Genomic DNA, 22,897 nt, shown 5'->3' on the forward strand with positions numbered 1-22,897 from the left:
GTGCCGACTCCCAGCCCCTTCCTGGTCCCCAGCCCCTTACTATCTCTGGCCCCTTGGCAGAGCCACATGAGATCTGTGACGAGGACAATTTTGGAGCTGTGGTCTGGAAGGAAACACCAGCTGGGGAGGTGGCTGCAGTCCGGTGTCCGCGCAATGCCACAGGTAAGAGGCATGGGGGCTCCTGTGACGCCCCCATAGAGTTGCCCCCAGGCTCCACTGTAAGGCCCAGAGCCCAGGCAGCCCCGTGTGCATGCTGATGTCCAGTAGCACAGGCCAGGAGTTTGGGACCACGTTGTGGGGACACTTTCAGGGCAGCACCCATGCCATGCACTTAATGTGAGAGTCCCTCTGTGATTCCACACCCCATGAGGTCACCACCACAGCCCATTTCCAGGCGGGAGACGGAGGCACGTGAAGCCAGCACCCTCACCTGGGCTGCAGGGTGGGGAGGAGCAAGGCTCCTGGGAGTGCCAGCACTGATAACCTCGTGGGCCCCGAGGAGCCGCTGTGGCTGCGAGAGGGTGCGGGAAGCAGGGTGGGCTCCGTGGGGAAGGGGCTCTGCTGCACCCTGGTATTGGCCGCCTCTCCTGCGTTCTCTGTGCCGAGGGCAGCAGGCAGGGAAACCAGGCTCAGGTCGGGCCTCACCTCTGCCCTCTTCCCTGAATGGCATTGAGGCTCTCGGAACCTGTTTCCTCTCCTGTGACGGAGGCCTCCTAGGTCCTCCACAGGGAAGTCGGGGTCCTGGGGACAAGGAGGGCAGCGGGTGCCAGGGGTTGCTGGCCACGCCTGCTGCTCCCCTCCCCTCTGGTTGTTGCTGCGTACCGCAGATTCTCGGGAGTGAGATGAAGGACACAGTGCCCCTCGGTGCCTTGCCCAGCCTGTCCGCGCGTGTGACTGCACCCTAGGGCCTGATGCTTTGGTCCCAATCTACGTCAGTGGCCAGGGAGCTGCCTCAGGCCACCCTGTGGTCCTGTTGGATGACAGGCTGTGATGGTCCCACATGGCTGTCACCTCCTTGAGTGCGTCCGCTCTCCCTGTTCCTCTGAGGACCTCCTGGGGTACCTGCCATCAGACAGTGACCTCTGCCCCAGGCCATTGATGTAATGCCAGATAGCCCCCGAAGCTGCTCCGTGTCCTGGGCCAGCGAAGCCCTGAACCCTGTGGAGGAAAGACAGGGGCCAGGTGCCGGTGCTCCCCAGGGCTCTGGACTGGGAGGAGCCTGGGAGAGGCCCTGGCTCCCTGCAGTGGGCCCAGGAAGGCTTGGTGCCTGCTGGGTCCCTGGCACCCGGGGCGGGTGCTCAGTGGCAGCTCAGAGTTTGTGGCATGAAGGGAGCAGGGCTGGCCCTGCCTTGTGTATCGGGGTGGAGCGTTAGGCGCAGAGCCACTCCTGCGGGAGGTGTGCGTGGGACCCCTGTGCTGGGCAGTGCACGTCCACCTGAGAAAGGGAAGGTCTCCCCAGGCCTCATCCTGCGGCGCTGTGAGCTGGACGAGGAGGGCATCGCCTACTGGGAGCCGCCCACCTACATCCGCTGCGTCTCCATTGACTATCGCAACATCCAGATGATGGTGAGTGCCACCCTGGCCCAGGGCTTCCTCTGCCTGTCCCCATGACACACCCACCCTCTGGACACGAGGCAGGGGTCACAGGGGCCCTCCAGGCCTGGGAGGCCCCTGGCACCTGCCTGGACATGACAGCAGTGGCCCTCTCCGTCCTCCCCAGACCCGGGAGCACCTGGCTAAGGCCCAGCGTGGGCTGCCCGGGGAGGGGGTCTCCGAGGTGATCCAGACACTGGTGGAGATCTCCCAGGATGGGACCAGCTACAGTGGGGACCTGCTGTCCACCATCGATGTCCTAAGGAACATGACCGAGATCTTCCGGAGGGCCTACTACAGCCCCACCCCTGGGGATGTGCAGGTGGGCTCTCAGGGGACACCAAGGGGGGCGGGGGGCTGGAGAGCCATCCTGGACCCCAGTTAGAGGCTGAGCCGCCGCCTTGGCCACGGTTGGGACTGTGACCCCCAACCTGTGATTGAGCCTCAGCCTGGTCCCAGCAGAGCTCTGGTCCTGACGGCAGCCTGGGCCAGGTCCTGGTCACACACCAGTGCCTTCTTCTCTCTCACTGGCCCTTCGAATTTCCAGAATTTTGTCCAGATCATCAGTAACCTGCTGGCAGAGGAGAACCGGGACAAGTGGGAGGAGGCCCAGCTGGTATGGAGGGTGTGGGCAGTCTGTGCACCTGGGCCCCAGACCAGCCCTGGGTGGGGCCTCCTGTGGGTGCATGGCTTTGGGAAGAAGCCAGTTTCTTCATGGGAAGGACAGCAGCTTGTCCTGTGGGCTTGGTGGCAGGCGGGAACCAGGTGACCTCATGGTGTGTGGCCAGAGGACCTGGAGGTGGCAGGTCTTCCTCACAGGGCAAGAGCACCTAGCCTTCCGTCCTCACAGGCCAACCTTGAGTCTGCCTCTGCGCCTGTCCCCAGGGCAGTACCTAGCATGGGCCCAGAGACGTGCCCCCAGCCTCGTACCCCTTGAAGCCCAGCAGTCCCTCTGGGTCCCAGCAATCCTGTCTACAAGTGGGGGTGGATGCCAGAGGTCACTGGCAAATGACCGGCAGGACGCAGAAGAAGAAGGAAAAGCAAGGGGAGGGGGAGGCCGAGGGAGGGGGGCGTCACCCCCGGGAGCACGTGCCTCCCCTAGCTCCGGCTGCCTTCCCCAGATGGGCCCCAACGCCAAGGAGCTCTTCCGGTTGGTGGAGGACTTTGTGGATGTCATTGGCTTCCGCATGAAGGACTTGAGGGATGCGTACCAGGTGACGGACAACCTGGGTAAGCCGCCCTCACTCGGCCAGCCCTCTGTGTCCTGCCCTGCAGCTCCCTGCTGGCCCTCCGCCTCAGTCTTCCACCTACATAAAGAAGCAGTGGCCAGGCAGCCCCTGCAACCCTCCTGGCCAGGACGGGAACCAGTTCTGGGCTTGCTTTTGTCTCCGAGCTCTGGGACCATCGTATTGGTGATGGGCACCCTAGGAGGTTCCAGGTCCCACCAGGACCACAGCCAGCCTCTTGCCTGAAGCCCTGGGTCCCGTGCCAGCTCTCCCTGCTCCAGCCCCACTCTGCCCTGCAGCCCCAAGAGCACCTTGTCAGGGGCCTGAGCTTCCCTGGCTCCATGGTGAAGGCTGAGCCTCGGTTTCCTTCTTAAACATGGCATGATCCTGAGGTCTGTCTGGACAGGAGGTGGAGAGCCACGGAGATCAGTGGGGCACCCTGGAGACGGGCAGCCGCTGTCTCTGCAGACACGCAGATCACCTAGTTAGTCCCTGACTTCCTGTCTTGGCCACGGTCCCAGGCCTGCCCAGCCCTGGTTGGGAGCCTCCCACGGGGACCCAGGAGGAGGTGTCCCCTCCCTGGGGTCCCACCTTCAGTGGCGTGACGAGGCTGAGCTTTGCTAGGGCCCACGGGTCCCCCAGCCCCTGCCGCTGTCCTGGCTGCAGCCCCAGAGCTGCCCTGGCCAGGCGGGTGCCACGTCTCCCAAGCTGGAGGCCAAATGCTGGTCCGCTCTCTGCGTGGAGCTCAGGACCTCAGAGCTCAGTCATCTCCGGGAGGCCCAGGTGCTCGGGAGGCCACCAAATGCGGTCTGTGGCCCCAGCCTGTCACCATCCCAAGGTGTTTTCCTGAGTTACAGGTGGCCACCCAGAGACAGGTGTGGGAGGGAGCTCTCACCCCTCCTGGCCCAGCACGTCATAGAGGTGCTGGCTCCAGGGCGCCCCCCCATGGCCCATGCCCTGGAGGGGCACTGACCTGCCTCTGGCAGTCTGCCCTGGGCCTACGCCATTCAGAGCCAGGCCTTGGTCACCACGGGAGGCCCTGGCCTCCTCTCAGTCACTATTACCTGGACCTCCCATGCGTCCTGAGACCCCATACACCCCACCCCTTTCTGTCCCTCTTCCCATCTCCTGAGCACTTGGGACCCCCACTCATCAGCAGAAACCACCGCCCCATGGCCTAGCACCACCCAGCTGTCGGGGCAGGGGCTGGCTTCCTCCCAAAGCCCTGGGACTCTGGGAGGAGGGCCAGGCCCTCCTCCCTCCTCAAGGCTCCTTCCAGATCGCTCTCTCCACCTGCTCCCAGCTTGGAATCCAGGTGCTCAGACCCCAGGACCCAGGGGAGAGCCCGGGGTAGCTCAACTCCTGGTACCCTGTGGACCTCTGGGGACCCAGTTTCACCCATGTGCCCCCCAAACGCTAACCCGGGGGCATGCCCTGGTCCGGTCAGCCCCGGTTCCTGTGGGCAGTCCTGCATCTTCCCTCTGGCTCACTGCAGCTGCCTGTCCCCGTCACTGGCCCTGGCTCCCAGCTTGGTGAGTCCCGTGCCCACAGAACCGCTGGCCCCTCTGGCCCACAGTGCTTTCTCTCATGAGGTCCTACCTGCCGGTCACCCTGACCTTTGTCCTCCACGTGCTGCCCCCATACCCCCCATGGTGCACCTTCTCCCAGGCCCCACCCAGGCATGCCCATGAGAACTGGAGCCCTAACAGAGGACGTTCAGCCTTGGCCCACCCACCCCAGCCTCCTTCACCTTCTCCACCCCCCTACCGACCAGGTGCCCACCCAGCCAGGTGTGTGTCCTCTGCTCTCCATCAGGGTCATTGGTGATGTCCACCATAGAACCCTGTGGTCAGCAAGACATGGTGGCACATATATACAATCCCATTGGCTCGGGGGGCTGAGGCAGGAGGATTGAAGTTCAAAGCCAACCTCAGCCACTTAGTGAGGCCCTGAGCATCTCAGCAAGGCCCCGTCTCAAAATGAAAACCACAAGGGCTGGGCTGTGGCCCCGTGGTCAAGCCCCCTGGGTTCAACCCCTGGTACCCAAACAAACAAACAAAAAGACCCTTTAGTCAGCTTGGTGCCTACTGTGTTCTGGGCAGCTCCTGGCTTCTGACTCCTGGCCACCTCCCCTCCCCATTTCCACTCCCCCTTCAAACCAGCCCTTCCACCTCCCACTCTGGACCGTCCACTCCTCCCTGGCTGGTCCCTGTCCCACCTGAACAGATAGGGTCCAGGCTCCGGGCCTTCCTGCCCCACACTCTCTTGTGCCTGTGACTCACCTTTCCAAGGCCTTAAAACCACACAGGGTCCGCAGGTGCAGGTCAAGGGTCCAGCATCCCCCTGCAGCCTGGCCCTCCCTGGCTCCAGCTCAGGGCCCTGCTGCCTGGATGTCCACCAAGCTGGGGCTCCTGCTCCTGCTCCCCAGCCAGGCCAGAACCTTGAAATTGCCCCTCCCCTGGCCTGCATGCCTCCCCTGCTGCTCACTGCTGGACAGCACCATCTTTGAAAGGGTCCCGTGAGCACCCTTGCCCTTTTTCTCCCTGCCTCAGCAGGACTGGACCCCTGCCTCCTGGCCTCACTGCCCTGCTCTCTGCCCTTACCCATGGGCTCCAGCCGAAGGGCTTCTTCTCCCTCCTCCCTGTTCCAGGATGTGCCCCTCCTCAGCCACCAGGTCTATCCAGAGCCGCCCCAACGGGAGGACTCCCCCACTGCCCGGCAGGCCCTGTTGCATCCACTGCTTTGACCCAGGAGGGGTCTGACTATCCACTGCTGCCCCGCAGGCTGCACACCAGTGCCCAGCACAGGGCAGGTGCTCTTGGAGGGGCCTCAGGAGTGACGTCATTTGCTTGCAGCATCCTTCTGGATCAGGGGGTGGGCTGTCTCTGTCCCCAGGGTGACCTCAGAAGTCCAAGGAGGGCAAGGCCAAGCCAGTGAGGTGAAGCCAGGGTGTGCAGATGTGCAGACAGGGTCCACTGCCCTGCCACCAAGCAGTGGCACCTGGTGGGCCTGGGTTGGGCTGGGCAGGGCAGGGGCAGCCTTGGGGGCCCCAGAGCCCTAGGATGGCCCCAGAGGTTCTAGTGCTCCCCGGACTCCACATCTGTGTGACCGCCCAGGCCTAGGGACACCAGGGCGCAGCCAGTGCCTGCCTGGGGTGGGGTGTGGGAAAGAAAGGGACGCAGTTGTGACGGGTGGGAGGCCGCACCCCAGGGCTGTGTTCTTGAAACCTGGGTTGACTGTGGCAGCCTTCCTCAGTGTCCTGAGAGGGGGTGTCCACCTGCACAGTGGACTCAGAGCAGGAGGGCAGGTCACAGACTTGGGGCTAGTGGGCCACGTCCCAGGAGGGAGGCAGGGGCGAGTGGCACCCGGCTCCCTGTGGATCCTCCATGGGGACAGAGTCTGGGCAGGGTCTTCTCTTGGTTCTTACTCTCTGGGGCTCTGGCCATACCTGCTGCCCCTTCTGCTCCCCGTCTGTGACCCCATGGGGGCTTTCCCGCCTGAGAGTGGGGAGCCGTGTGCGGCCAGCGTGTGTGGGGCTGGAATCTGCAGCTCCTGTGCCCAGGACTGGAGCAGGGACTAGGAGGTGGCAGCTGGACGATGACCCATGCCCCCAGAGCCCTGGGCATCTCTGTGCCATTGTCCTGCTCCCCAGACTGAGGCTCCTGGCCATGTGACCTTCTGCCTGTCCTGTCCCCTTGCCCTGCCCCAGTCCTCAGCATCCACAAGCTTCCGGCCAGCAGAGCCTCGGACATCAGCTTCCCCATGAAGGGCTGGCGGGCCACAGGAGACTGGGCCAAGGTGCCGGAGGACAGGGTGACTGTGTCTAAGAGCGTCTTCTCCACAGGGCTGGCAGGTGAGGGCCCCCAGGGCAGGGGCTGCTAGGGAACTCCGGCCCCAGAGTCGGAGGACCTGTCACCTGAGCAGTCCCTCTGGGGCCCAGCTCCCTGCCCCGAGGAGCAGGGCTGCTTCCTTGTTGCTTCCTGGTGCTCTGGAGTCCATCCCCCTACAGGGGGACGTGCCTGGGGGTCACCTGGAACCCCGGTGGGCTGAGCTAAGTGACCGGTGGACCAGCTCTCTGCGGGGGGGGGGACTGGCTGGACTTGTGGGGGCAAGGGTCCCCATTCCCGGGGAGAGGCGAGCCCTGCAGCCCTCGGTGTCACTCCGGGAGGCGCAGCTCTCCCTCCCCCACAGGGGACCCAGGCAGTTGCCCCGGGTCCCAGCCAGAGCTGTTCTGGTGGAAGGGCCTCCCTCGGCAGGGCCTGCAGATGGGCAGGGCAGTGGGCCCGGGGCAGCAGGCAGCATGGGTGGGGTGACCGTGTGCTTCCTTCCAGAGGCCGACGACACCTCCGTGTTCGTGGTGGGCACCGTCCTATACCGGAACCTGGGCAGCTTCCTGGCCCTGCAGAGGTGGGCAGGTGGGGTGGACGAGCCCTCCACAGGAGGCGTGAGGGAGCCTTGGGCGGGTGGGCTGACCTCGAGGGGCCAGGAGGGCAGAGGCCCGGAACAGGGGTGGAGGGGCCAGCTCCTGGGGAGGCCGGGCTACAGACCAGCCCCTGACGCTGCTGCTTCCCACCAGGAACACCACAGTCCTGAACTCCAAGGTCATCTCGGTGACCGTGAAGCCCCCACCTCGCTCCCTGCTCACACCCCTGGAGATCGAGTTTGCCCACATGTACAACGTGAGTGCCCCGCCCCCGCGTGCCACTGACACCCTGCAGGGCTGTGCTCAGGTTTCTTGGGTCTTGACCTGAGAGCGAGCTGCGATTATCCAGTGCAGCTGGGGACACTGTGGCCCAGAGGTGTGGCGACTTGCCCGGGGTGGCACCACAGCTGGACGGGGGTGCTGAAATCGAACTCTCGCCTCTCCTGGAAGCTGCTCTGAGGTGTCAGCCACGGCTGGGGGCTGTGGTGGGGCCCAGCCTCCCCTTCCCTGCTTCCTGACTCCCCTGGAAAGCCCACTCCCCTCCATGTTGAGGGTGCCCTTGAGCTGGGAAGAGTGAGGGGTGCCTGCGCGGGAGCCTCCTGCGTGGGAGCCTGGAGGCAGAAGGCAGGCCTTGCCCTGCAGGAGGGCCTCTGCAGTTCCCGGGCTGAGAACCTCCTCCCTGGGCACCTGGGATGGCACTGGGTTCCAGCGGCTGCTGCTGTGTGACAGGCAGGCCCTGCCTCCCTGGTGGAGCTGTGGGGTGCCTGGCCCCAGAAGAGCAGCTGTGACTCCAGGGAGACCCAGGCCCCAGGGGGGTAGGATCAGAGTTCCCGCTGCCCCAAGGCCTATTCTGGATGGGCTGAGGGCAGGACCCTGGGGTCAGGTCACCCAGGTCACCCACTCAGGATAGGGCAGTGTCAGCCACAAGCCCCAGGCCGGGACTGTGAGAAGCCATGAGAGAGCTCAGCCCTGTCCTTTCCAGCTGTGTGACACTGGGGTCTGCTCAGCCTCTCTGTGCCTTCGTTCCCTTATCAAATGATCAACAGAAAGGGCTGGGTAAGGACTGAGCACCTGACCTGGGCTCAAGGGAGCCAGCTGTCCAAAGCCACACTGGGTGGGTAGGTGGGGCCAAGCCAGACACAGTGACCTTGGGCCAGTCCCATCTCTGCTCTGGGTCTCAGCCTCTTCCCTGTGAAACGCAGTCTGTTGGGTAACCTCACGGGCAGGATGCCCAGTACACCCTCGGGTGGATCAGGCAGTGGCCCTCTGGAGGGGGCAGTGGCCCTGACTCCCCTCTTCTCTTCCAGGGCACCACCAACCAGACCTGTATCCTGTGGGATGAGACAGATGTGTAAGTTCTGGGCTTGGTGGCCTTGGGGCTGGAGGGCTGGGGGACTCACTGGAGTGAGGTTTTAGGTTGGGGGGTCGCCATCCCCTGTCCACCTGTGTTCTGGCATGGTCCTCTGCTGCTCCCTGCCCAGGGAGGAGGGCCACCTGAGCCTCCCTGTGTCCAGAGCGGGCCAAGTCCTGGTGCTAGTGTGGGGGTGGGCGCCAGGTGCTGGGAAGCCAGGACTGCTGATAGGCAGCCCAGGGAGAATGCAAGCGACAGGGAGGGGCACGGGCCCGGGGTCCCCAGCAGTGTGGGTACGGCCATGGCCTGGTGCTCAGACCCTCGTCGACCACTCTGTAGACAGCAGCCGAGCTTGGCCCCTGCAGAAGCAGAGGTTGGAGGTTGTGCCAGGCCTGGCGCTGCTGGGCGGAGATGGCCATCACTCACAGGGGCAGGGGCCCAGGCGGGTCAGAGGACATGTGTGCAGGGCCAGAAGAGTGCTCCCCAGAGCCTGGAGACACGGTCTCAGGAGCAGGACAGAGAGGGCTTGGCGCTGGGCCCACAGGACTCAGTGTGCACCAGGGACGGTGCGATCCAGAGCTGTGGCTGGCGCTGCCCGCACCCCTTCCCCAGGCCGGGCAGCATGTAGTGCGCTCAGCCCACCCCCAGGGGCTGGCCGTACATGCAGCCGTCCTTCATGCTGTGGCTGGACACGCAAGTCCTGAGTGGCTGGTGGAGAGAGGAAGGGCATCAGGGAGGCACAGCCACAGCCTCAGCCTGCAGTTTGCAGGGCACGGGGAGCCGGGAAGGGCAGACAGACGGGCATCGGCAGAGGGGAGGCCGAGGTGGGGCTGTTGGGGGACTGATGGAAGCTGATGGGGGATGGGAAGTTGTCTACCCACCTGCCCACCTTCTGACCTCCAGGACCACTGCTGGGTCACTGCTGTACGAGGTCCCAGCCCTCAGCTTCCTCTTGTCCCCAACGGGGAGGCCCAGTGGAGTAAATAGGCCAGTGTACGATGTTGAGTCACACCATCTGCCAAAAAGTGAAGCAGAAGGGTCTGTGGCAGAGGAACGTTTGGGAACAGCATTGTGACAGAAGAACAACTGTGCAAAGGCCCTGTGCCGGGTGTGTGTGCAGGGCCAGGCACGCTACCTCACCTGCCTGCACCCGGCTCCTCTGGTCTTTCCTGCGTGGATCTGGAAGCTGAGCTGTGATGCCTGACAGCTTGGGAAGCCACCAACCCTGGTTGCTGTCAGATAGCTTTCTTTGGGTTTTCCAAGTGGCATAAGCTCTTTGTGAAAAAGAGGGTATCAGGAAAAGATAAAGAAAAATATCCCTATGCTTCCAGTCCCCAGGTGTCCACCTTTGGACTTGGTGGAGATGGTGCTGCAGCTGCAGGCCCCTCCTGTCTGCCCCTGACACTGGCCCAAGCCCTGCCCCGAGCCCAGAACCTTCCCTCAGGGCTGCTCACCCACACCTGCTGCAGCTCTGGGACACCTGCCTGTCCTCCAGGCTGGCCCGCCTGGGATGGAGCCTTCCTGCTTTCCACTAGTGCACTGAAAACCAGTGGCCTGCAGGACAGCCATGGCCACGTTTCTGACAGTTCAGGTCTGAGTAAAAGACACCCTGACCCAAGGTGGCCAAGGAGGACCTGCTGGGCAGCTTTGGGCAGATCCTCCCCAGGAACCTCAGCCTCGCTTCCTGTGGCTGGAGTCTGCTTGCTTTGGGGCAGGAGTGTAAGCAGCAAGAGGACCACGGTCAAGCCTCTGGGGCGCTGGGCATTGGCATGGCCTCTGCCTGCTCCTTCTCTTGCAGCTATGGAGGGATGCTATGATTTGCCCACCACCCCAGGTGGGCTGTACCTGCAGGCACCAGAGAACTAGGCCATCACAGGTCTGGGCGTCAGCAACAAGAGGAGGGTGCCGAGGTGGCTGTGTGTAGCCTCACCCAGTTGGGCCTGCCCTCTGTGCACCGTCACGGAGCATCAGGGCTCTGTGAGGCTTGTGGTCCAGCAGAGAACTCAGGGTGACAGGCCTCTGTCCCAGCATGGGACAGCAGAGTCTAAGAGGGAGGGCTGCAGGCTGGCCAGGAGGGGGCAGGATCCAAATGCACTTTCCCCGACCCGCCTCACCTGTCGGCCACTCCTGTCCCTGGGCACCAGAGAGCAGATGGGGTCTGTGCCAGTGTGTGCCTGTGTCGTCGTGCACACAGGAGGAGCCCAAGGGCCTGGGAGGAATGCTGTGCACAGGGAAGGCTTGCACAGAGTGCACAGGGTGCACACCTGTGACCACCAGCATCAAAGGGACCTCTCAGACCCATAAAGATAAGGATCCTATCCAAACCCTGACCGTACTCACAGCCCAGATCCCAAATCAGGCAGAACCTTTAACTGGCCACACACTGAGCCCTGACCCTATTCACACAATGAGTTTGACCCTGGACACACACTGAGCCTGACCCTGGACACACACTGAGCCTGACCCTGGACACACACTGAGCCTGACCCTAGACACACACTGAGCCTGACCCTGATCACACACTGAGCCCTGACCCTAGACACACACTGAGCCTGACTCTGATCACACACTGAGCCCTGACTCTGATCACACACTGAGCCCTGACCCTGGACACACACTGAGCCCTGACCCTGATCACACACTGAGCCTGACCCTAGACACACACTGAGCCTGACCCTGATCACACACTGAGCCTGACTCTGATCACACACTGAGCCCTGACTCTGATCACACACTGAGCCTGACCCTGATCACACACTGAGCCTGACCCTGGACACACACTGAGCCTGACCCTGATCACACACTGAGCCTGACTCTGATCACACACTGAGCCCTGACTCTGATCACACACTGAGCCTGACCCTGATCACACACTGAGCCTGACCCTGGACACACACTGAGCCTGACCCTGATCACACACTGAGACTGACTCTGATCACACACTGAGCCCTGACCCTGGACACACACTGAGCCCTGACCCTGATCACACACTGAGCCTGACCCTAGACACACACTGAGCCTGACCCTGATCACACACTGAGCCTGACTCTGATCACACACTGAGCCCTGACCCTGATCACACACTGAGCCTGACCCTAGACACACACTGAGCCTGACCCTGATCACACACTGAGCCTGACCCTAGACACACACTGAGCCTGACCCTGATCACACACTGAGACTGACTCTGATCACACACTGAGACTGACTCTGATCACACACTGAGCCTGACTCTGATCACACACTGAGCCCTGACCCTGATCACACACTGAGCCTGACCCTAGACACACACTGAGCCTGACCCTGATCACACACTGAGCCTGACCCTAGACACACACTGAGCCTGACCCTGATCACACACTGAGCCTGACCCTGATCACACACTGAGACTGACTCTGATCACACACTGAGCCCTGACCCTGGACACACACTGAGCCTGACCCTAGACACACACTGAGCCTGACCCTGATCACACACTGAGCCTGACCCTGATCACACACTGAGCCCTGACCCTGGACACACACTGAGCCTGACCCTGATCACACACTGAGCCTGACCCTGGACACACACTGAGCCTGACCCTGGACACACACTGAGCCTGACTCTGATCACACACTGAGCCCTGACTCTGATCACACACTGAGCCCTGACCCTGGACACACTGAGCCCTGACCCTGGATTCTACTGAACGCTGACCCTGAGGACTGGCTGAGCCCTGCTCCATGTCTCAGCTGGAATTACTTATACATGTTCACATGCGTCATGTATGTGTCATGTGCTTGCAGAACCACCTCCTCTTCTAGCCACAGCAACAGTCGACAGTGTGACACACTAATCTTGGGAGGAATGTGCCGGAGGCTCCCACCCCCAGTGCAGACCTGTCTTGCCCTGCACACATTCCCGGCACACAGGGCTCAGCAATTCCCTGCAAAAACACAGCGGGCTGCAGAAACTGGGCCTAGGAGACCCTGGAGTCCCTGCTGCCCTTCATAACCCACCTTCCTGGGTGCAGTGTCCTGGATCACCCGGTCTGCAGCCCTGGACTGGTAGCACAGCCCAGGGGCTACCGCTCCCCCACACCCCTGCTCCAGCCTGGCCAGTGCCACAAGAGCCTGGCAGTGGCAGTTCTGGGTGGGAGACAGGGAGCAAGGGGGTCCTTGCAGAGTGCCCAATGGTCTAAGCCAGAGGAGGCCACTCACGCTGTCGCATACCCCCTTACCGTCCCCCAGTCATGTGAGTTTGACAGGGGCAGTGGCAGCCACGTAAAGCCTATTGGTACCCCAGAGGTGGGGCTGCCTCTTAAGGACGAATAATGGTTTCTTAGCAAGTGGTGGCTGGATGACCAGGAGCAGGAGCAGGAGCAGTGCTGGGGGCGGGCGCATCCCTGGTGGCAGCCCTGGGCAGTGGGCGTGAAGGTGGAGACTCAGGAGCACAGGGCAATCCCTGGACAGCTGGTGGAGGAAGAGTCCGGTGTCTGAGTGAATGACGGGCGATGGCCAGGAAGGAGGGCAGGTGGGCTGTGGATGGTGCGTGGACGGGGCAGGTGGGAGTCAGCAGGGAGACAGTGGGGAGCTGGGGAAGGGGCTGTCAGTCTCCTAGGGCTGCCTGACAGATGACCCAACTTCCCACAGACGGGTGGCTTCAGACAGCAGCAGTCTGTTCGCCCCCAGCCCCGGAGCCGGGTTCTGACCGCAGCCTGGGCAGGGCCGCCTCCTCTGAGGCTCGGGGGAGCCCCTTCCTCCCTCTCTCTGCTCTGGGCTCTTAGGGGTCCTGATGTCCCTGTTTGTGGCTGCCTGTGGCAGTCCCCCTCTGTGTCCATGTCCTCCCTCTTTTTGTGAGGACATCAGCCCCTGGATCTGTGGCCTTCCTTGAGCTCAGTGTGATTCCTCTCTAGACCCTTAACCCAGCTGCCCCTGCAGAGGCCCTGCATCCAAACCAGGCCACACCCACAGGGGCTGGGGTCAGGGTGTGGCCGTATAACGAGGGGACACTGGTCAGCCTATTGCAGACCAAGTGGAGCCGTGGGTGGCGCCGGGACAGGCAGGTGGAGCTGGCGGAGGGGCAGCCTTGGGAGTCCTGCTCCTGGTGCTGAAAGGGCAGCTCCCTGGGAGCTTCACACAGACATGGTCCAAGGACCTCGCAGTCTTTTAGACCCTTTAAAAATCCAGAATTTTGCAGAACACAGAAGTCAGAGCTGGCAAGACCCTCCGGGACGTCTGCTCTCCTCTTGAAAAGTAGTTCAGCTGAGGCCCAGCAGGAGGGCTTTTTCTGGCCAGGGCAGCGGCCTGAGGACCTCACGGTGATTCACCAGCATGTCTGGGCTGTTCTGCCAGATGCATCCCCTGGGAGGGCTGGGGGGGGCAGGTCCCCCTGTCTGCTCCTGGCCATGCACACATGGACGTGAAGGCTCTGAGAAGCCCTGCAGTAGGCTCCTGTGCCCTGGGCTGGGAGGCTCCCTAACTCGGAGCCTCCTGTTCTGTCACAGGCCTCCCGGGACCTGGGGCAGAGCAGACGGGCTGGGCTGGCAGAGGGTATGGTCTGTGCCACACCTGCTCCTTCCCGAGCCTGACCCTGATCCAGACACACTAGGTCCTCCCTGTTTGTCTGTCTGCCTGCTGGTCCTGCATTAGCCATTTACAGATGCAGAGACTGAGACCCCAGAGCCCAGGGGCAAGCCCAGAGCTGCCGTCACCCCTGTGGATCTGTGACCTTCCCACTCCTGCCTAGACCTCACCTGCCTGGCAGAGGGTCCAGGCCAGGGGCACTGTCCAGAGGGACCCTTCCGGGATCCCTGCCCGTGAGCATCCTGGTCTCTTTAAGAGCCTGGCCCCTCCCCTGCTGTCCTGGTTCCCTGGGAGAGGGCAGTGAGGGGGCAGGCGGGGCGAGCGGAAGGCAGACTTGGCAGGGTCCCCAGGTAGCTGTCGACAGCCGTTTCCAAGCCTGATTTCTCCCACGCCGGCTGGTTCCTGATGGGGCAGAGGAGTCAGTAGAGGGGGCAAGGGTGGGACGGGCCCGGCACAGAGGCCTCTTTGGTAGCCTGGGCAGGGCCTCCACACGGTGGCAAGCCGGGGAGAGGGAAGGAGAGGATGTGCTTGGCTTCCCCCACCAGGTGGGGCTAGGGGCCAGGAGGGATGGAGTGCCACTCAGTGAGACCACCTTGGCTGGCCTCTGCCCCAGCCAAGCTCCTTCCCTGTCCATCTCTGCAGTCTCCCTCTAGTGGTCCTGGGCCTCTGAGCTGGTGGAGGCTGCTGGGAGCTGGTTCTCGCTGCATTCTCCTTGCTGTGGAAGGGCTGGGGCAGGCTGGAGAGCTGGAGGGAGTGGACAGGGACAGGCACCCGGGCTAAAGGCTGCTCGCGAGTGCCTGCTGCCTGTGCAGCCTGGCAGCCCTGGCTGAGGCAGTGTCTGAGGCTCTGGAGGTCCATAGCTGGGGCAGGACTCTTGCTGCGTGGCCTTCCCCTGCCTGGCCTTCCTGTGCCTGCCCTGGGCCCTCTTCTCCACAGGCTTCATCTTCCTACACCCTACCGTGTCCCTCTCTCCAAGTGTCAACCCCAGTCCACAGTCAGTCCATGGGACTGCTCCCAGCTTGTCCCCCAGAGGACAGGGCTCAGGTGCGACCACATGGTCTCCTGGTGTGCAGGAGTGGGAGTGGGCTCATCTGAAGGGCCCCTCTGGGCATGGGGGGCCCACTCACTGTTCATTCTTTCACTCACTCCCCGAGCACATGGGGCTTGCCTCCTGGTGCCCCTACGTGCCACCCACTGGACAGGATAGCAGGATGCCCACCCCTGGGGAGCCACACCTCCATGGGTAGGGGCCCTGTGCAGGGAAGACCAGGTGGTGCAGAGCCAAGAGGGACACAGGGTGTCTGATAGCTGGGCCCCCCAGCTCAGGGTCTGTGACTGTCCACGTCAGCTCTGCAAGCCCAGGCCTGTCTCCTTAGGGTCAGAGCACCCCCTCCAGAGCCAGTGTAGCTAAAGGGACAGTGTCTGCACTGCCCAGTCCAGGGAGGTGCCACCCGCCCCTGCCTGGCGCCTCTGAGACAAGTGCAGACTGCTGGCTGCCAGCAGGGCCGGAGCTGCCCACTTCCCTCCCCCGTGCCCCCCCACTGCACACTCCTCCTCTGTCCCCTCCCCTCTCCTCCCCCTGTCCACTTTTCCCCTGCTGCCCTCTCCCTCACCGCCCCCTCCCCAACTCCTTTCTCTTTCTAGAAAAGCCCAGCCTCTGCGTCTGGCCTGTGGCAGTCCCCATGAGGTGTGGCTGGGAGGTGCTTCGCACTGGAGGAGGGACGGGTGGCAGCAGAAGAGCTTCCCTGCCTATCTCCTAGGGCCTGCTCTCCAGGCCACTCCTCCTGCCCTGGTGCTGGGTCTTCCACCTAGACACTTCCTGTCCACCCCCAGACGGTGCCAGGGGGCAGGAGGGCCAAGTCCCAAATGCTGGCCCTGCTCCTTACTAGGGGACCATGGGCCAGCTGGCCTGCACCTTGGGTCTTGGCCCCTGCCTCTGTAGACAGGGCTGCCTCCATGTTGGACAGCATGCTGGGGACTTCTCAGAGGACACAAGGGGTGGGTGGGAGCTGGGATGACTGGGAGGGGTAAGGGGAGTCCACTTGGGAGTAGGGTGCAGCGCTACAAAGTTCAGCGTGCGAAAAGGCCCAGAGGTGGGAGCCAGGGAGCAGGGCCCCTGTGGGCCTGGACTCCTGGGCAGCCCCTGCCCATGTCCCCATCCTCTTTTAGATGCCTGTGAGGGAACTGGCTGGGGTGCGGAAGGAGAGGGCTGGGCTCCTGCGGCATCTCCTCTCGGCCAGCCCAGACAGACCGCAGGCAGGACGCGGTGAGGATGATGGTGGGACTTCCTGCAGAGCTGGGCCTACCCACACTGCCAGGGGCATGGCGGGGACCCAAAGACCTGAATGCTGGTGATGATGGTTGCCACACTAGGATCCATCCTTGTGACAGTCACGACGCTGGACCTGATGCGGTGACAGTAGTGGTGATGATGAGTTCATGTGGTGTTACTAATGGTGGAGGTGATGTGCTGACCATGGGGGAACAGGTGGTGATTGTGGTGTCCTTGGGAGGGACAGTCATGGTGGTGGCAGTGGTAATGATTGTGCTGCAGATGCTATGGGAGGTAGTGACGGTGACAGTGCTGGTGACTCTTGTATGAGTTGTTGGTGGTGATGGTGGGGACGGCATTGCTTCTGATAGCACGATGATGCTGCCGTGGTGTGGGCGGTGCGATGGTGGGGGGCAGGGAGGGTTGTTGGTGTGATGGTGGGGGTGGCACGCTGCTGCCGTTGGCCTGCTGCTGATGTGTGGTGGTGGTAACGATGATGGTGCTGTCAATGTGATGATCGACGCTGTTGTTACCAATGGTGGTGGTGGTGTTGATGGTGGTGACACAGTGGTAACGACTGGTATTGGTGATGTTGGTGAGTTGCTAGTGGTGGTGACTGTGGAGTAATGATGTTATTTATGATGGGTTACTATTGATGATGGTGTAGTTATTGATGGTGATAGTGAAGGAGATAGTGTTATTTGTGTTAATTTTGAAGATGCCTTTGGTAGTGGTGATGGTGGTGACGGTGGTAATAATGGTGGTCTTGTTGATAATGTAATGGTGTGATGGTGGTGACAATGTGATACTATTGTTAATACTATGATGGTGATGATTTTGATGGTGGCAGTGGTGGTGGAGGTGTTGATAATGTGATGGTGGTGGTGGTGTGATGGTGGTGGAGGTATTGGTAACATAGTGGTGGTGGTGGTGATGATGGTGGAGGTGTTGATAATGTGATGGTGGTGGTGATGTGGTGGTGACGATGACAGAGATGTTGATGTGATGGGGTGGTGGTGAGAGTGGTGGTAGTAATTGCACTGTTGACGTCATCGTTGATGTATCTGGTAGTGGTTTCAGTGGTGGCTGTGAGAGTAGAAATTGGAACACAGATGTCGGAGGTAGGCTCAGTTCAGGGGAGTTTGCGGCTGCACACCCTCATGCAAAGCAGGACACAGCTAATGAGCCAAATTGCAGCAGACATGTCCACATGGGCCAGGCTGGTGGGAGAGTCAGTGGAAAGCAGAGGAAGCGCTCCAGCATGCTGCGGTTCTGGAGGGCACCCTGGAGAAGGCAAGGTGGGCTGGAGCCAGGGGTGTCCTGTGGGGGTGTCCCACGTCCCGTGCTCTGGCACAGGCCAGGCCAGGACGTACTTGCTGAGTGAGTGAACGTACCCCTTGACCTTCCAGCCGGGGACAAGGGGCCGAAGCATGATGGGGTGTGGCTGTCTGGTCACTGGCCTGCCAGCAGGGGCAGGTGACAAGCAGGTAGAACGGATGGGACCAGGGCAGCAGGTGCGAGTCTGAGTGAGGCGGGGCCAGACGGGCTGGAGACCAGCAGGGGAGTGGGTTGGCAGGACCCAGCTCCCTGGTCCAGACTGCTCTCTTTCTGGGCCGGGAAGCCCAGTGCCCCAGGCTTTTCCAGAGCCTTGCTCTGCCTGGCCCACTGGCCTGGGCCTCTGCACCCTGCCTGGGTGGGTGGCTCAGGAGAAGAGCCACTGGACCCAGTCTGGAGGGGTTCCAGCCCAGGGACAGGTCTGACTCAGAGCAGCTGGCGCCAGGCAGGAATTGGGAGATTGGCATCTGGCATGGTGGGGACATGAGAAGCCCCGGAGGCCTGGTCACAGTCCTGTGGTGGCCTGGTCACGGTCCCGTGGTGCTGGGAGAAGTTCAGATACAGCCAGCCCTGGGAAAGGCCCTGAGCACCAGGTCCATGGAAGGACACGAGGCCTGAGGACGCGTGAGTCTCACCTGGCAGCCACACTAGGAGCCACCCAGGTCCGACAGGGGTCCAGATCTCAGGGTTAGAGGTCACTGGCAAAGGTCTCCTTAGGACCAGGCCTTGAGCCAGAGTGGTGGGGGCTGGGCGTGGTGTGGGAGGGCTCCTGCAAGAGGCGGGGGGCGGCTGCACACAGAGGCCCTGAGGCCCAGACTGACCAGGTCTGGAGGCAGGAGAGAGCCCATGCAGGCCAACCACCCCAGCTCATTCTGGGCACGCCTGGGCACACTGGGCCTCCAGTGGGCTGGCCTGTCCAAGCAAGGTTCAGGACCGAGGGGGCCACACGCAGCAGGGGGGACTCAGAGCAAGGGTGTAGGCCTGGTAATCCAGGCAGGCTTCTCGGGGGAGGTGGCCAGCCTCTATCTGGGTCAGCAGTGGGCAGGCTTGGGAGGGGTGCTCCGAGGGCGAGTTGGCAGAATGGGGGTGTAGAGTGGAGACAGAGCAGGGGGCTGATGCCAGGGGCACAGGAGGAGGCGTGCTCAGGAAGGATCTTGAAGGCCAGGGCTCCCTGAAGCCCCTGCCAGCAGAGGCACCCTTCCCACTGCCTGCCAAACACTGCGGTCCTCTGCTGGGTACCCGTGCCCACTCCTGGCTTCTCTCTGCCGTGTGGGAGGGCACCCCATGAGTCATTCACACTGGGGTGTGAATTAGCCCATCAAATCCAAGGGGACCCTGACAGTGTGCAGTCTCATAATAGCACCTGCTCCGTGGGCCGGCAAGAGCGTCATGATGTAGCCCAGGCCCTGGCTTGGTGGGTGGGTGGGTGGGTGCTGGCTCTCAGTGCACCTCTGTGTTCCTGGCCCCAAGGTCTCTTGCGCATGAGCCCAGTGTGCTGCCCCGGGCCCCAGGTTCAGGCAGGGTGCGTGCCACTGCACAGGTGGCAGCCGAGCCCCAAGGGCTGAGGGGGAGGGTTTCGTCCAAGGATGGAGGTCAGGTGTTGCTGCCCACTTGCTTTCTGGGGCTGCAGTGGGACTGCCAGGGACTGGGCGAGCAGGGGTGTCCCTGGGCTGACTGGCCAGCGTGGTGATCCTCTCAGTCTCCCACGGGCCTTGGCCCCTGCCTGCCTGGGCCCTCTGGGAGGTGCCTTGTGGGCAGATGCTTGAGCAGAGGCAAAGGGTCCACCCTCTCCCCTGGCCAGCTGGCAGCACCCTCTCTGAGCCACCCTCACCTGAAACATTGGGAGGAGGTAGTGGACCTGCCCTGGGGGGCTGGGGTAAATGAGGATGGGGTCTCACGAGTTAGGGCCATGCTGGGAGCTGTGGCCTCCACTGGGTTTGGAGAAGACTGCTGGGCGGATGGGCTGAAGGGTGCCAGGGTTCTCAGCCGGACGGTGGCTGGAGAGAAGGTCAGATGAGGGGGCTTGGGTCAGTCCCCTTGGGGCTGCGGGTCCCTGGGAGCAGCGTGGCCTTTGATTCGTGAGGTTTGAAGCACAGGACATACGGTGTGGGGGGGGCCTGGAGGAGAGCAGGTGGAGGCCAGGGCCAGAGCCAGGGCCAGGGCCACAGCAGCCCCAGCTCCTTTTCTGGTCCTAGACCCGCTGAGGGGAAGCGGGTGTGACCCAGATTCCTCAGGCCTGGGCCCAGGAGGGGGGACTTGGCTCCATGACCCAGATACTACAAGTCTCTGTAGCTCAGAGAAGAGGTGGCCAATGGTCTCCCACATGTGGAAGCAGCTGCTGTGTGCACGAGAGGGATGACCTGCCTGTGTTGCGGGGATGGGAACTGGTGCCCCTACAGCAGGAAGGATTTCAGTCAAACTTAGGGAAGAGCTTCCAGCTTTTGAGAAACAGGTTCTGTTGAAAAGAGGCAGGCTGATGGCTTCTGACCTTCCTCAGGCGGGTGTGTGTCTTAAGATGCACGTGAAGGCCCTCATGTCCACCCCCACCTCTGTCCTCAGCTGAGGTCCAGCACTGCAGGGAAGATGTGAGTAACTCCTGAGAGGCCTTAATTGACCACGTTCTTTTCCCAGCTTAGATGGGCCTGGGTCAGGTCACCCCCCATCCAGATTCCAGGTCACTCTTAAGGGTGGCTTTCCGATCTGTTGACCAGGGCTCAGGGATGCGCCCTGGGTAGGCGATGCATGGGAGCTGGAATCTAGGCCTCACTGTGGCCTCGCTGTGTGGCCTTGGACGACTGGCCCTTCTCAGAGCGGCGGTCTCTTTATCTACGACGCTGCCCACAGTGGGGAGCACGGAGAGCCTCGGTGCAGAGCGAGGCCATCGTTCCGGGGGCAGAGAGGGCCCGGAGATGGGCCTGTCCTGGAGCTGCATGTGGGAAGCTGTGGCTGCTCCCCTGGTGCACGTTGCTGGACCTGCTCTGGGGGTGTGAGAGGCTGAGGGCGGGGCACAGGGCTCTCCTGCAGGGTCTGCTTGGACCTCAGCGCCCCTGCTCTGGGTCCATGCAGCTTACAGACTGGTCAACCCCTGACCATCTCCTGGACGGGCGGGGGGGGACAAATGCCTCCTCTGCCCTCCATGGTCTGCACTGTAGGGTGGGCAGCATTTCCTCGATGCAGTGGAGGCCCTAGGCCAAGCACGGTTCCCAGGCTGTGGACCCACCAGTGTAGCTGGGAGCTTGTGGGCTGTGACCCAGGCAGTCCAGCTCCCCACTGCCTCAGGGTGCCGTCCTCTCAAAGTCCTCAGGCAGGCCAGGCGGCCGGGAGTCCAAGCGGGAGGGCTGGCTAGTGCCCAGGCCTGGGCTGTGCACAGCAGAACAGGGACTTAAACTCGACATTGGCTGGCCAGAGTCCTACCCTAAGAGCAGCCATAGAGTGCTCTGGACAGGCCTAGCGGCCACCACAAAACCTAAAACACGGCACCTGGCTGTCTCCTGTGCTGGCTGGCTGTGTCTGATCCGCGACCCCAGATCTGGGACTGTTGCCTCACCATTGCAGACACTAGGGGCTCAGTGGCTCCTGCTTGGAAGTGGTGGGGGGCGGAGGGAGCTGGCAAGGGGGGCATGGCCGACATGTCTGAGTGTGACCTTGGGAAACCTCTGGCAGGGGTGCAGGACCTGGGGTGCCACTCAGAGCTCCAGGATTTCCAGGGACTCTGCTCCCTCCTTTCTCCTTTATACTCTCCAATCCTGTCCATTCAGTGGTCAGCAGGACGTGCGCTTTTCTCAAGGAGAGAGGACTTCTTAGGGGCATCCTGTGTTGCGAATCAGGGCAGCAGGCCAGGGGTGAGGCTGCTTTGAGCAGGCCAACTCCTTGGCCTCCATCCCGGAGCCTGGGGGCCTAGGGTCAGTGCTGAGGCTACCTTTTGGGGCCAGAGGCCCAAAAGCTCAGACAGAGTTGTCCCTGGAGCCAAAGAGCCTCCAGGTCCAGGCCTTTCACAGCTTATACATCAGCATTCTTCTAGGAACAGAGAGGTCCTCAGACAAAGGAGCCTCTGGCCTCCAAACCCTGCCCCGGAACTTGGCCTTCCACATGGCCTTTCAGGGTGAGCAGGCAGGCCAGAGAGGAGCGGGGCCACACAGCCCAGACTTAACCCTGCAGAGCCCAAGGCTAACTCCCGGGCCCTCCTCCCCACCTTGAGCTGCCTCTGACTTGAAGACACTGTTTTGTTTCTCTGGAGCAAATCCTTCCTTCTGAGCCTCAGAGAAAAGTGGATGCTAAGGATGTCCTCATCCTTGGGGGTCCTCTGCCCACTCACAGCATGTCCCTTCTCCAGTGCCTAAATCTCAGAGGTCCTGCTGCTGCTTCCCTCGACTGCTAGCAATAGGAAAGGAGCAAGGTGCAGCCACCCAGAGCTGATGGGCACAGCTCAGGACTCTCAGATGCCCAGAACTGCCATCCACCAGCATACACTCAGGCATGTCCAACCCCTACTTTAGAGATGAGGAAACCGAGGCCAGGGGCATTAGGCAACCTCTCAAGGCCATGCAGCAAGGGTGCAGCCTAGGTGCGGGATTGATTGAGAGCCAGGTGTCTGAGGAGCACTCTCTGGGTACGCACACCCACTTGCGTAGTTCTCTGGAATCCTCTGGGGAAGAGTAACTGGACAGAGCATTGGTCCACAGTGTAACTGGTCAGGTCCCTTTGGGGTCTGGGCTTTGAAGTCCTCGTTGGTATAGTTGGGGTGGGCTAGAGACCACCTGAGATTGGAAAGCACCTGTAGCCCCATCACTGCTGGGTGGCAATGGGTTGAAGTTGCAGCTGGCTGGAAGACCTCCTGGCAGGGAGAAGACCCTGGGTTGTCTTCTGAAGCCCCGGTGCAAGTCCTGGATTGGAGTGACTTGGGGAGGGTTGAGGCCTTTCTCTGCACTGGGTTCAGATGACCCCCTGCTGCAGCTCTGGCAACCTCAAATTCTCAGGGTGCATCCCATCCCCTTCACCTGCTGGGCAGAGCCTTGGGGTCAGGACAGGGGCTCAGCCCAGGCCAAGGTGTGAGGGTTGGGTGCTGGGGGGCTGGACAGAGGGCTACCAGGAAGGCTGTGGGAAAGTGGCTCCGGGAGCATGAGAAGGGACAAG

At 62.1% G+C, this 22,897-nt stretch overlaps 1 protein-coding gene across 3 annotated transcripts in view; it reads left to right on the forward strand.

The window, feature by feature from the left end:
• The window catches only part of Adgrb1 (adhesion G protein-coupled receptor B1), a 62,367-nt gene that overhangs the window by 12,606 nt on the left and 26,864 nt on the right, over positions 1 to 22,897 (forward strand). For all 3 annotated transcript variants that reach the window (XM_076836155.2, XM_076836156.2, XM_076836157.2), the window contains exons 8-16: positions 61 to 162; positions 1,460 to 1,566; positions 1,721 to 1,915; positions 2,141 to 2,209; positions 2,715 to 2,823; positions 6,529 to 6,672; positions 7,151 to 7,226; positions 7,396 to 7,498; positions 8,550 to 8,593. In XM_076836155.2, the coding sequence (XP_076692270.2) occupies positions 61 to 162; positions 1,460 to 1,566; positions 1,721 to 1,915; positions 2,141 to 2,209; positions 2,715 to 2,823; positions 6,529 to 6,672; positions 7,151 to 7,226; positions 7,396 to 7,498; positions 8,550 to 8,593 (949 nt within the window). The remainder of the gene's footprint in view (positions 1 to 60; positions 163 to 1,459; positions 1,567 to 1,720; positions 1,916 to 2,140; positions 2,210 to 2,714; positions 2,824 to 6,528; positions 6,673 to 7,150; positions 7,227 to 7,395; positions 7,499 to 8,549; positions 8,594 to 22,897) is intronic.

This window comes from Callospermophilus lateralis, chromosome 16, assembly GCF_048772815.1.
Source record: "Callospermophilus lateralis isolate mCalLat2 chromosome 16, mCalLat2.hap1, whole genome shotgun sequence".
Taxonomy (NCBI): Eukaryota; Metazoa; Chordata; class Mammalia; order Rodentia; family Sciuridae; genus Callospermophilus; species Callospermophilus lateralis.